The sequence below is a fragment of the Amphiura filiformis genome, chromosome 2, assembly GCF_039555335.1.
Source record: "Amphiura filiformis chromosome 2, Afil_fr2py, whole genome shotgun sequence".
Taxonomy (NCBI): Eukaryota; Metazoa; Echinodermata; class Ophiuroidea; order Amphilepidida; family Amphiuridae; genus Amphiura; species Amphiura filiformis.
In genome coordinates this window covers 85,292,831-85,307,505 of record NC_092629.1, presented here as the reverse complement: position 1 = coordinate 85,307,505, position 14,675 = coordinate 85,292,831, and the positions used below count along the sequence as shown (strand labels likewise).

General features: G+C 38.4%; 1 protein-coding gene across 1 annotated transcript in view; it reads left to right on the top strand.

Annotated features, from left to right (window-relative positions):
* The window catches only part of LOC140144215 (uncharacterized), a 95,140-nt gene that overhangs the window by 29,955 nt on the left and 50,510 nt on the right, over positions 1-14,675 (top strand). Inside the window, exons 7-15 of the mRNA XM_072166032.1 lie at positions 1,026-1,205; positions 2,276-2,402; positions 3,723-3,884; positions 4,302-4,399; positions 5,104-5,260; positions 6,150-6,320; positions 9,164-9,319; positions 11,746-11,874; positions 13,383-13,490. Of these exons, the coding sequence (XP_072022133.1) occupies positions 1,026-1,205; positions 2,276-2,402; positions 3,723-3,884; positions 4,302-4,399; positions 5,104-5,260; positions 6,150-6,320; positions 9,164-9,319; positions 11,746-11,874; positions 13,383-13,490 (1,288 nt within the window). The remainder of the gene's footprint in view (positions 1-1,025; positions 1,206-2,275; positions 2,403-3,722; positions 3,885-4,301; positions 4,400-5,103; positions 5,261-6,149; positions 6,321-9,163; positions 9,320-11,745; positions 11,875-13,382; positions 13,491-14,675) is intronic.

Here is a 14,675-nt window from a genome sequence, read left to right as displayed (position 1 = left end):
GTTAAAAACCATTCCAATGTATTCCTCTAGTCACAAGGATTCAGAAAATGTATAGTTTGACCTATCTAGGATGTACCGTTCTTGAGTTATAACCACAAAGGTCAAAGGTCACATTTTTGACTCTGGGGGTCGAAAACATTAAAGTGCTCCGATTTTGCCAAAAGAGGTGTCAAAATGTTCGTTTTGGTCAAACAAATCAAATAAGGATAGGATTGTACCATCTTGGATGCTTCATTACCTAGGTAACACAGCAAAATAGGTCAAGTAGGCCCTACCATTGAGGCCTATTGACCTTGACCTATTTTGCCGATTGGCCAAAATGATTTTTGTGTACAACTTTGAACCAATCAAGGAGGGTATTAATAATATCATCTGCAAATGCAAGTTTGACCATAAATAGTTTAAAGCCTAGTCATAATTGGCAATTGAAATGAGCATTTCAAGTTATCAACCAATCAGAAATGTTGTTAGATGACCAGTAGTGTCTAGGGGTTACAAGTTGCACCCAGGGATTCTTGTATGTGGTTTGGGTAGGGATGTGCTGCTTGGATATCAAAACCATACCCCAAACATATACCAAATTTTGACACAACACAACACAACTAATGTTCGATTATTTCTCACAAAATTTTTCTGAAATATATACACTTTTTTCAGATTTTAGGAAATTTGAAAAAAAAATCCATTTCTAAATCAGTTTTCTGAAAATTGCAACCGAAAAAGAATAACAATGCACCCCTTAACTCCATGAGAACTACCGGCCTATCGGTCAATAAGAAGTTTTCATTATCAATTGGACCAATCAGCAATATTGTTAGAATAATTTCATCACACAAAAATTTGGGGTGAATTATTTGCAAAGCCCCATTCAGATTGGTGATTAAAATGAAGATATCATGTAATTGACCAAAATTAGAGGCAATGTTAGATCGACAGGTAGTGCTCAGTGGGTTAATGTTATGTACCCATCTTTCCACTAAGAACCTCCCCGGACCATATACCTACCTTTCAACTTTTTTCTTTAGGTTGAAATCATAGGTGTCACCAATGATGCAGGAGAGGACGTCCGTAATGGAGTCGTAGATAGCGGTGAAAATATCACCATGGAAGTGGTATTTTACCCAGCATTCATGAGAGATGAGTACAGTCTGGATCTGCAGTTGTTTATGGTTTGCAAGGGAGCTGAATTAGCAGATGATGCTAGGGTAAGTATCAGCATGCCTGGATGGCCTAGGCAGAGGAATTAAAGGATGAGGTTCCGGCACTCCGTGTATCTGGGGTACTCATGCTCGTCGGAAATTTCGTGAAATAAGGGGGTATTTTCAGGTAAATTTTGAGGCGATTTGCAAAACACAAAAATAGGAGTCATCTCCATACCACTTATTCGCGAAATTGAAAAAAGGGTGCTCTTCATTAACGAATCACATGTAGTTTCATTATTTGTCATTTCTGAATCAACCTCCAGTGTTTCAGTTTTCTGTTCGGTGCGCATTACATCACATCACATCAATTATACGATGCCTACAAACATGACCCGGTGCTGTGCATAGGCTTATTCGTGTCCTACGCATTTCCGTTGGAAAGGGGTATATTGGAAATATTGTTCGCGTTTTAGCGAAAAAAGGGGCATTGTTGAGGCCAAAAAATTTGTGGAATTGCTCAAAATAGGGGTGTTTTAATCTTAAAATGAGATGCAAAAGGGGGTGTTTCAAGAGTAACCATGGATACACAGAATGGCGGAACCGGGGAGATAGACCGTACTCCATACAAACAGCCTCTACCAATGTTGTGGACAGGCAATTCACAAGCGTTGTCGCTGGCCAGGTCTTGCTATAATCTTGTAATGAGAAGAGACAAAAAATTCACATGCACAAAAAATTGACTCATGTATTTAATTAAAATAATAATATAATATAATATAATATAATATAATATAATATAATATGCATGTAATATTATATTATATTATATTATTATTATATTATATTATATTATATATTATATTATCAATACATTTAGATGCATGTTTTAAATGTAACTTAAATTGATATTTCGTTTACTTTAGCTTGCTCAGAGTCACAAAATGGTGTCTGATGTACTAGTGCCAGAGTGTCTCAGGCCTGGTCTAGGGTTGAGTGGTCTATTTTGTCTAGCAAAAGAATGAATTGAGGTTTGGGACTATAAACATGATAAAGGCAGCCAAGACTAACCATTTCAGTGGGGAGGGGGCTTAGCCACATAACCATGTTTTGAATATATTTCTTGTTAATTTCAGGGTTGCCTTGCTGCTCCTGAAGAAGAACGCTTCACATCTTTCATATCACCAGATTTATCCTATCCATATGATGCCAGAGAAGACCCTAACTTTTTGTTGAATCCTACTACTCCTCCACCTCCTGTTGGTAAGTGTACTCCACCCGTACTCCGGTTTGTAATCCCGGGATTTTCGGGATAATTTCAAATTTCCACCACAAAAGTCTCTTTACATGCTTCTTGAAGATCATTTGCCCTTTCATATTTATCTCTTGATCTATCCAATGTAAATACCCTTTCCGCATATTAGCACATTGCAATTTTGCTACCCTTTTTTCCAATTTTTAATGTTTTTGACACCCTAAACACGATATGCGTGTATCGTGCCTACCCACGAAAAACTACCCTTTTTACACGTTTTTATTATCGCGGATGGTGTACAGGCCACAATGGGAGTGACCCCCCCGGGCTTTTATATCATCTTTGACATAATGGGAGCACATGATAACTTGAGATTTCATTTCATCAGCTGAGTGCAGGAAGGGTGTATTAAGTGCACTATAATAACAAAGCACTTACAACTGTGTTTCTAGGTTGAGTGGTTCAGAAGATATATGTATTAAAATATTTGAATATATTCAATATGGCAGCCAGCGATCATTTTGAATTTCGACTGCTAAGTGCCAGAAGTGGGTAAGTGTAAATAGCTAAAGCACCGGAAGAATGGGCGATGCACAAAGAAATGCCGAAATGTGTGCACTTTGGGTATAATTACGCATTGTAGGTCTGATCGCAAAGTTTAAGATTTTCCCATTTTTCTGATACCCATTTTCCAAAAACCTGAAGTTTTCACTAAAATCAAAGAATCCATAATGATCTGCAACACAATCCATGTTTAAAAAAAGTACTGAAAATAGGTTGTTGCAAAAAACTGCAAGAAAATATAGACAAAAAAGGTCAATTTTTTTAAAAATATTGGAAATGGCATTTTTTGGGGAGAAAAATCATGCATTGCATTTTGGAAAAAAATTGCATATTGCGCAAATTTTCTAAAGGGCACGCCAAAACTTACTTGTCCCCCTTGGTTGCCAAAAATTGCTTACCACCCTTTGCCTGTCAAATATCTTTGCACCCCCGTTTACACATGCCAAATTTTTGGATCTCAATTTGCAAACCTTCAATGGTCTAGATATAATGTGAGTGCAACAAGCAGGATGTGTTACATATTTATGTATTCTGTATTTTTTTCCTAAGACTTTTCAGAATGTTTTATTTAAAGTATGCCCTATGAATGTGTGCCAAAATTGCTTACCCCCATATCAGCTTGATAAAAATGGCTTTCCCTCTTTCAGCTTGCCACCCACCCCCCCCCTCAATTTTACCCTGCCTTAGGGCTCGTAAATTATTGCACAGCCCCTAACAGCCCGTTTGTTGAAATAGTCAACGGTGATATTTTCTTATTTTTTCAGATGAAGGTACATGCAAGGTTGGGTGGAGTAAATTCAACAGCAAATGTTATTTCTTTGAGCATAGAGCTAGGGTGACCTATGCACAGGCCTCATCAGAATGCAATAGCAGAGAAGCTGAGTTGGTTACTATTACAAGTCAGGAGGAGCAAGACTTTCTAGTAGGTAAATAGTCTTTTATGCCTTTTGAATCCAGAATAGATCAACTTGATTCTTTATCAGCCACATCAATAATTGATAAGTCCAAATACTTCGGTTTTTCAAAGAAATTTATAGCCGTAATTCCTTGTCACTAGAAAACTATAATATAGTTACGTTTGTTTGACGAAATACGGTATTATAGCACTACCTGCTGATCTAACATTGCCTCTGATTGGTCAATTACATGATATCTTCACTTTAATCACCAATCAGAATGGAGCTTTGCAAATAATTCACCCCAATTTTTTTGCGTGGTGAAATTATTCTAATAATGTTGCTGATTGGTCCATTTGATAATGAAAACTTTTTTTGGCCAATCAACAGGTAGTTCTCATGGGGTTAACACTATAACCTAATTATGGATTTCTAAATTTCTTGCAGGTGGTCTGAAATACTTTGGCATAGGAGATGGTGGTTACTACATTGGGTTGAATGACCGTGGCGCAGAAGGGATATTTGCCTGGTCGGATGGAACACCAGTAAGTGTCTCATGAAAATCTTTGTTAAAGCCATAATGCACGATCTTATAAAATAAAAAGTTTGTTTCCTGTAGCGCATACATTACGTTTTTATGTTATTAATTTGAAGGAAATCGTACATTATGGCTTTAAGTGATTTTGTGGTCAAAGTACAGCTAGTCGGCACAATAAATAAGGTAGCAGATCATGAATCATATCTTACAGCAAAAATTACTGGGTGGCAAGTCCCCTTGTGATGGACAAAAGTGGGGTTACGAGGGTGCCATTATCTCGGCCCCTTAAGTGCAAGATATTAGAGAGTTTGCGAAATGAAGCAGGTCTAGAGGATTATGTATTCAAAACCACTCTGGCATTAAAGCCGCTGGAAGTAGAAGTTAACACGAGAATCTATAGTGTGCAAGTTTTGAGGTATTTTCTCAAAATATCAAGAGGTATCTCAAGAACCACTGAACGAATACTAGGCTTGTTTGTACTCATTTTAATGCATTTTTCATGCTGATTGCAAATATGGTCATACAAATGTACAAGTCTGAAATATTTAAATTTTTAAATAAAATTTGAAACTTCTTGTCTGCAGGCGACAACTGCGGGGAGAGGGCTAACCACTTGGCCAGCTGCCCATTTTTGCTCTCTGCTTTAGGGATTGGGGTTAGGGTACACTTTTCATAAATGTTTCATAATATTTTGCATCTATTTGTCAACAGTTTAAGTCCCGGACTTCCTTCACATCGTGGGATGGTGGGGAGCCGAACAATGTTGGCAATGAGGATTGTGTTGGGCTGAAACCTGCTTCAGGAGGTGACTGGAATGATTACAGATGCAGTGAGGATCTATTGGCTTATATTTGCCTTAAGCCTTCAGGTAAGAGTTCCCCTTAGATGGGAATGAGGATTGTGTTGGACTGAAACCTGCTTCAGGAGGTGACTGGAATGATTACAATTGCAGTGAGGATCTATTGTGTGAGAATATCTTGCCGCATAGGGAACAAGCGTAAGGTTTCGTACCGAAGGTATTCATGTTGACTCTTTGAAGGTTAGGATCGTAAAGACCACAATGTTAAAAATAACCAGCTTAAATAAGCTTTTTGCGTGACACATTTTGTTACGCAATTGACGCATTTCGTTACGCAATATGACGCATTACATTACGCAGTTGACGCATTTCGTTATGCAATTGACGCATTTCATTGCGCAATCAACACAATTTGACGCATTTCATTGCGCAATTGATGCATTTGGTTACGCATTTGACGCATTCAACAGAAAGTCGAGAAAAATTAACCTGAAATGGTCAAAGGTCAACCACAACAGGTCAAGGGTAACCGGAACTGGTCAATGGTCGACCGGAAGTGACACCATTTTGTACCAGAAGTACCGCCATTTTGAAACGGAAGTTTTGCCATTTTTAACCGGAAATGACGTCAGAGGTGAATCGGAAATGACGTCGGAGGTACATAGAGGGTGCTATTTTATCATCATTTTGAGTGGAGGAGATTTATTCGTACATGCATTTTCATCCGGAAACGGTATATTACAAATATCATTCACGTTTTAGCAAAAAAAGGGGGCATTTGTTGAAGAGCAAAAAATTCTCCAAATCGCTAAATATGGGTTGCTTTTATCCTAAAAACTTACCAAAATAAGATGCAAAAGGGTGTCTTCAAAGTTCGCGGACAAACATAAGTACCTGCAGATACACAGTGCCGGAACTGGGGAAATTTAATTTTGTACTGTTCTCCTCTTTATTACAGACCGTTGGAGTGAGTGGACTTTCTGGACAATGTGTTCTGTGACATGTGGATCTGGGACAAGGTCACGAACAAGGACCTGTGAATCTAGTGATATGAGTGACTGTCTTGGTAGTGCTTTACATACCCAGAAATGTCTTATGTCCAGCTGTGACCTGTATAAAAATAGTCAAGGTGAGTGACAATCTTTCATTACATTTCACTACCTGAAGAGAATTGATCAAAAATTGAATTCCCACCTGAGGTTAGTATCTGTCAATGAATTGACCAGATCACCAGGTTGTCATTATAGCTAGAGGCAGTATGACACATATGGGTCAATGAGTTACATAAAAATGACCGTGTGGTATTTAGTTCCCAGGAAGTGAGTTTTGCCTAAGGCAATCTGTGGTTAAATGTTGATCCCTCACTATAAGAGTTATTACCGTCGATTTGCTTTAAAAAGGAGGTGAGACATGATCAATGCTGTTCAGGCAGTGAAACCTAATGTTTGGCTAAGGGGCTGTGGAATAATTGACAGGGTTTCTGAACAAGGTGCTTTGTGGCATGCAAGTCTGGCATAAGATGGTGTACAAGGGCCTGTGATGTAGTGCATTACATACCCAGAAATGTCTAATGTCCAGCTTTGACCTGTATAGAAATAGCCAAGGTGAGTGACAATCTTTGGCTAAGGGGTTGTGCAACAATTGACAGCTGAACAAGGTGCTTTGTGGCATGCGAGTCTGGCATAAGATGGTGTACAAGGGCCTGTGATCAAAAAATGTAGTGCTTATCATACCCAGAAATGTCTTATGTCCAGCTTTGAACTGTATAGAAATAGGCAAGGTGAGTGACAATCTTTGGCTAAGGGGTTGTGCAACAATTGACAGCTGAACAAGGTGCTTTGTGGCATGTGGGTCTGGCATAAGATGGTGTACAAGTGCCTGTGAATCTACAGTGGGAATTCCAATTGAATGAACACAGCTTTCAACAGCTAGGCCTATATTTGATCAACCGCAATAGTTTTTGCGCATTTCAAACTAAAAAGCGAACGCATGACCTTGGATACAATACTAACCAATCACAAGTGCGTTGGCATGGTTGGATTCACTTCTGCGTTATCCACGCACAGTCGCACACACTGGCGTACATCACACAGTGTACACAAAAATTTGTCATGCTATGTCAGGCTGTGTTCATTCAATTGGAATTTCCACTGTAGGAGTTCTTATCATACCCATAAATGAATTATGCCCAGCTATGATATGTATAAAATTAGCCAGGGTGAGTGACAAACTTTCTCTAAGGGGCTGTGCAATAATTGACAGGGTTTCTGAACAAGGTGCTTTGTGGTATGTGGGTCTGGCATAAGATGGTGTAAGGGCCTATAAACTAAGTATTTCTTATCTAAACTGGCCTCAAAAAGAAACTTAAAATTTGTCACAAGGTCATATCTTAAAATCCTCTCCATAAAAATGAACAAAAATTGCACACAGAATTACTTCAATACTCTACTCTAAACACTGGTCAGTAACCAAAAAGTTGTCCAACTGACACAACAGCAAAATGCACTGACATACAACACCTTCCTGGACCACATGGGTTCCAATTATTCGCCTGTGAATGTGATCCCGGAAGCTGTTCCGTGTCAGTGCATTTTACTGTTGTGTCAGTGAGACAACTGCTTGGTTACTGACATGTGTTTAGAGTAGAGTATTGAAGTAATCCTGTGTGTAATTTTTGTTCATATACTTGATATGATTGACCTCTATAGATTAACTGACTGCTTGTATTGCTCTATACCTAATTCACCTTTTGTTCATGCTCTCAAACTTTGAACAGAGTTTACTAGTACCCACAAGATGGCCACTATGACGTCACACTGATGGCCTCTATACCTACAGCTATTGCCATAGGTTGCATGGTTAACTGTATGGCACATACTTTGGCAAAAGAACATAATCTACCTCTTATTGTATTTACAAGTTACATCCATTTACCATTGCAAAAGAAAGTATTTTTAGTGAAATTGATAAAAAGATACCTTTTACTATAATAGTGCCGCAGTGAGTTGAGCTGGAAAGTGGCATATGAAGTGAACCGTTTTCAGGGGTGTGAGAGCTCAGCTTTTTTGGTGATTTCATCTATTTTTAGTGCCAAAATGTATGTGTTTTCTTTTATTTTCAGCTCATATGTAATATGATCAAGCAAAATGAGTCGGATGTTGGGAATATTAATTTTGAGATATAGCCAATAATAGTATTCAACTTCTTTTGTATTTTATTGTTCTGAGCAACACTAAAATGGCCATATCTCTATAACCCTAAGTCTAATTATGATGGGGTTTTCGTCAAAATAAAGCTCAGCTAATGGCTTATGTAATAAAATTGAAAACTGAATTTTGATTTTGATCAACATCAGACTCATTTTGCTTCATCGCATCACATATTTGGCGTTTTTACACTGTTTTGTAGCTATTTTAGTAATAATTTAGTTGTCTGAGGCCTCTCACACCCCTGTGTATGTTAGTGAAGTAAATATAAGATACATCATTTAACCATATTAGGGCCACAGTGAGTTGAGAGGAGAAAGTGTCGTATAAAGTGAACCATTTTGCCGTGGCCATATAGACCATTTTTAGAAGTTTTCCGAAGTTTGTTATAGATGACCTCGTTTACAATTCTGTGTCATCGACGCTGCCGCAAACGCAACTATTATGTCTGAACACAAATCTGTGTGAAAGACACGGTCAAGCGTTGGGTATGGCTTGTGCAAGAGATTTACCAACTGGCATCCCCTCACACCTGCACACACACAAAAGCATCAGGTACATCAGGATATACTTTTGGGAGTTGGCTGTTCAGAATGTGTCCCACTTTGTAAGCTGGCATGGGACACCTACCCCTATCCAAACTTAATAGTACCCTTATTCCCACCAACTCTCCGACATTACCCCTTTTCCTCATATCCCCCACACGCCCACTCACCCCCACATCCCTCAAATGCATATATCCATGCGTATTGTTAATCTCCTACAGGTGAAGTTGTGCGTTATGAAAGTACAGACATTGACATGGACTATTATGATAGTGTGGAGTACTGTCAATCTAAGGGAGGTAAACTGGCTAATATCAATAGCAGAGGGTTACAAAGTCATCTCTTGCAAGATTATGAATATCTTATGTACCCAAAAGGTGAGCACATGATGTACCGTAATCGTTCGAGTATAGTCCCACGTTCGAGTATAGTCCCCCTCTTCCATTTTTCGAAAAATTCCAGAAATTGTAAAAAATAATTTTTTTTTAAGTTGTTTATTTTTTCAGTTTTGGAGTGTCCCTGGACCTAGAGCTAAATGCTAGGATCATTCATGGTTGACTTATAAAAAAACAATTGCATGATTGTTTATGAAAAGTGATAATTTGTATTCATGTCATACTCTATTAATGTAAAAAATGGATACAAATGCAATGCATTTTGAAATCATTAATAGAGTATGACATGAATACAAATTATCACTTTTCATATTAAGAACACAAACAATCATGCCAAATATTTTTTCAATAAGTCAACCATGAATGACCCTAGCATTATTTTTTTGAAATTCAAGTATAATCCCACCCCAATTTTGAAAAGTTTTCACCTAAAAAACGGTTGGGACTATACTCGGACGAATACGGTAAGAGAGGGTGATGGACTGTGTGTTTGTCTCTCTACACTTTTGTAGGTGGGAGTGCATTTGCAAATACCTCCAAACGAGGACCTACATATGGATACACACATCACAAACGAGGACACACCTTTACCATGGACATCCTCGTTTGCATGGATATAACCAGGACATCTCAAATAACGTAAAAATGCATTTACAACGGGTTCACGTTTAGAGGGTTCAGGATGTGCCACGGTTGGATAGTAAGTGATCTGGTGTCCTCGGTTAGATAGTATTAAATCATATGCAGAATTAGGTCCTCGTTTGGAGATATTTGTGTGTGTGTTCTTAAACACCAGCAAACATCATCATCATCATCAGTCAGCTGCGGAGCAGGCGACTACAAGCTTTCTCCAACTATTGCGATCTTGGGCAAGTGAAACAATTTTGTTTGGCTGCAGCATCCCTTCAGTATCTCCCAGGTGGTGCTGACATACTGTAAGTACAGTGTTCGCAGCCGTCCCGGTTTCCTCTTCACATGTGGTGGAATATGAAGGGCATATTCTTTCACAGGCTAGCCATCTTCAAGACGCAGTATATGGCCGAGAAATTTGAGTTGATGAATCTTTGACTCTGGCAACCAGTGGTGCCAGCAAACAAAATCACATATGCGCCCATCCATCTCAAACCGCTCGTAAAGTCGGCAAATTGTATTTCGAGTTACAGTGCAAAATATGCATAGAGGTTGTATTCATATGTCCCTAATATTTGTCCGACATGTTTCTCATTTTAGTCCAGTCAAACACCAATCTTTAATGCTATTGTTGAAGAGGATAATAAGCTTATACTTATGTAGTATAGCATTAGTAAAAAGCAAAGTCTTTGTTTGCTTTGGTTAAATCCTGTTCAAGTGGTGGGTTAACCAACAATTAACAATGAGAGGACATTCCTGATCCTCGTTCAGTTGGGGATAATTTGAAGTGACCGCCAATTATGACCATTTGATATTTAATACCAGCAATGTGGAAAAAAAAAGAAATAATGTAGTGCCAAAATAATGTACCCTTTTACTGAAGGAACAAAGTTTAACAAGTTATAACTCCGCTTCTGGATATCGTTTGAAGTCAAATGATATATCATTGTAAAGCTTATGATATATATTTTCTAAACACGGAAGAAAACAAATTTGACCAGGGGCCGACTTTACGAGCATTTCGACCTGGACGATCACATATGTGATAAGTCTGTAACAGCATACACACTGTCACTGCAGTGGCGCAGACATCCACTGTTCAGGGAGAGTACTGCTAGATTGAATACAACATACAAACGCATTATGTAAACAACCACAGCTGGAGGTGTAGGGTCAGGATAGCAAAAACCATGTAGGTCCTCCAACAATGTGTTGTATCACATGGAGCTTGTGTATGGCTTAAGGTTGGTCTGAACCCTGGAATTATGGAAACTTTCGGGCCTCATAACTTAAGTATACATATTTAGAATGGCAAAGACTTGATAAGTTCATCTGTGAGGTCAAATTTGGGCCAAAATGCCATTTTTGGCCCCAATCCCAAAAATAATGGTTTTTGGCCCAATTCTTTTTTTAAATATGTATACTTTTATATACTTTAGACCAACAATTTAGAAGTTATGAGGCCCGAAAGTTTCCATAACAGGGTTCAGACCAACCTCAAACGGATTGTTGATCATTTGTCTCTCTGGGCTAAAGCAATAATGAAACAGCCCATGAACTTTAAAGTGATCAGAATGATAGAGTATGATGATCTCTGGTGCTGTATAGTTACGTGTTAAACATGTTAAAAGCTAATTAGCATATTTTGACTAAAATTCAGCTACATCACCTAAACAATGATGAGTTTGACATGGGGGGGAGGATGGAGGGTGATCAAAATTGTTGTGGTGGGCCACCTTTATGCACAGTGTTATACTTGTCCATTTCTTTTGTTTCAGCTATATCATTGGTGGGACTACAGGCTACACAAAGCAGTACTGAATACGAGGGTGATGCATATCTAGCCATTGATGGCATTAAGGATAGTTCATACACAGCTGGGTCATGTACACATACAGCACAAGCATGTAAGTCTTTCTCACTGTCTCTGTCTCTATGTATGTCTGTGTTACCGAGTCTCTACCACAGTGACTGTCCATGTCTGTATGGTTTTGTTAGTTCTACAAACCTAGACATTGATGGCATTAAGCATAGTTCATATACAGCTGGGTCATGTACACATACAGCACAAGCATGTAAGTCTTTCTCACTGTCTCTGTCTCTATGTATGTCTGTGTTACCGAGTCTCTACCACAGTGACTGTCCATGTCTGTATGGTTTTGTTAGTTTTACAAACCTAGCCATTGATGGCATTAAGCATAGTTCATATACAGCTGGGTCATGTACACATACAGCACAAGCATGTAAGTCTTTCTCACTGTCTCTGTCTCTATGTATGTCTGTGTTACCAAGTCTCTACCACAGTGACTGTCCATGTCTGTATGGTTTTGTTAGTCCTACAAACCTAGCCATTGATGGCATTAAGCATAGTTCATATACAGCTGGGTCATGTACACATACAGCACAAGCATGTAAGTCTTTCTCACTGTCTCTGTCTCTATGTATGTCTGTGTTACCAAGTCTCTACCACAGTGACTGTCCATGTCTGTATGGTTTTGTTAGTTTTACAAACCTAGCCATTGATGGCATTAAGCATAGTTCATATACAGATGGGTCTTGTACACATACAGCACAAGCATGTAAGTCTTTCTCACTGTCTCTGTCTCTATGTATGTCTGTGTTACCGAGTCTCTACCACAGTGACTGTCCATGTCTGTATGGTTTTGTTAGTTCTACAAACCTAGCCATTGATGGCATTAAGCATAGTTCATATACAGCTGGGTCATGTACACATACAGCACAAGCATGTAAGTCTTTCTCACTGTCTCTGTCTCTATGTATGTCTGTGTTACCAAGTCTCTACCACAGTGACTGTCCATGTCTGTATGGTTTTGTTAGTCCTACAAACCTAGCCATTGATGGCATTAAGCATAGTTCATATACAGGTCTTGTACATATACACATACAGTACAAGCATGTAAGTCTTTCTTTGTCATGATGTCTCTATGTATGTCTGTGTCACTGTGTCTCTCTCACTGTCCATGTCTGTATGGTTTTGATAGTCCATTGATAGGCATAGTTCATATACTGTTGGGTCCTGTAGAGATACAGCACAGGTTGAGGGGGTCACGGTGGGTTAAGGGATGTCATGGTGGATTAAGAAGTGTTAGGATTTGTTATTATTGGGTGTCACAGTGTTGCATGGTGGTTTAACGGGTGTCACCGTGTGTTAAGGGTTGTCGGGGTGGGTTAAAAAGTATGGGGTGTCACGGTATGTTTTGGGCTGTTAGGATGGGTTAAGGGGAGCTAGGCTAGGTTAGGGGAGTTATGCTGGGTTAAGGTGTCATAGTTTGTTTGCAGGGTGTCAGGGTGGGTTAAGAGATGGTGGGTTAAGGGTGGGTCATAGGCATAGATATTTGTGTTTGCTCAATCACAGCTGTGCCATCTAGTTTATTGTTGTTGTTTTGTTTCACAGATGGCAGTTCTACAGCGTTTTTGGTAGCACCTCAGTGGTGGATGGTTGATTTAGTTGGGACATATTGTATCAGCAAGGTGTCCATTGTTAACAGGGCTGATTGCTGCTGTAAGTTAAACCTCATTAGGCTCTTCCAGTTAAAATGCACACACCCTCTATTGAAGACATGACCTTATGTTCCACACAGGGAATGTGAATTTCAAATAGGGTTACCTGAATAGGTGACTCCATTTGAAATATACACTCCCTGTGTGGAAGATTAAGGTCATGTCTACCATAGGGGGTGTATAGAACTGGAGTAACCCATGCACACAGAAACCCATAAATGCCCCTTTTTTTGAGTTAACATTGAGACCCCACTCTTCTAAAAATTCCATGCCCAAGTTAATATAATGAAAATGCCAAAAGTTTTGTTTTCATATATAATATTTGCCTTAAGGGATCTAAAATGAGCGTTTATTGGGTTTCGACAGTATTTTTTGTGGTACATGAGAGCACCTCAGACCTATCGAATTGCATTCTGAATCTGAAGCATGTCTTTCTGATATCAAATAATTTTCATTTTTGAAAATCACAATATAATACAAATTTTATGACAAATTATAAAAATTTGATATTTTTCAAATTTTGATATATAACAGTCCTCGAAGTAAATTATATAAATCTAATGATATATTCTTAAAGTGTATGTAGCAGGAAGGAAAAGCCGACGGTCAATTGAAAATTTTGACCTTTCATATTGAAGATATGGATTTTTTCCCAAAAAGACCTAATTTTTTTTTTGTGTTTTGGGAAAAAAATCCATATCTTCAATCTGAAAGGTCAAAATTTTCAATTGATCGTCGGGCTTTTCATCCCACCTACATACACTTTAAGTATAAATCATCAGATTTATAAAGTTTACTTCAAGTACTGTTAAATATCAAAAATATCAATTTTTAATGATTTGCCATAAAATGTGTATTAAATTGCGAATTTCAAAAATCAAAATTATTTGATATCAGAATGACATTCTTCGTATTCAGTGTGCAATTCGATATGTCTGATGTGCTCTGATATCCCAAAATAAATACTGTCCAAACGTTCATACCCCAGCCCTTAATTCAAGACCTGCAAAATTTATGGAAATAAAAGTGTGATTATTGGCTTACTCAACCCATTTCCTGTAACATCAATATTAATATAAGATGATCCTTGACGTGTTTTTTGACATTTTTCACACAAAAGTGGACCCTATGCCAGCTGTCCTTGAAATGTTGGAACATTTCATATTTTGCGTATTTTTGCAAAAAA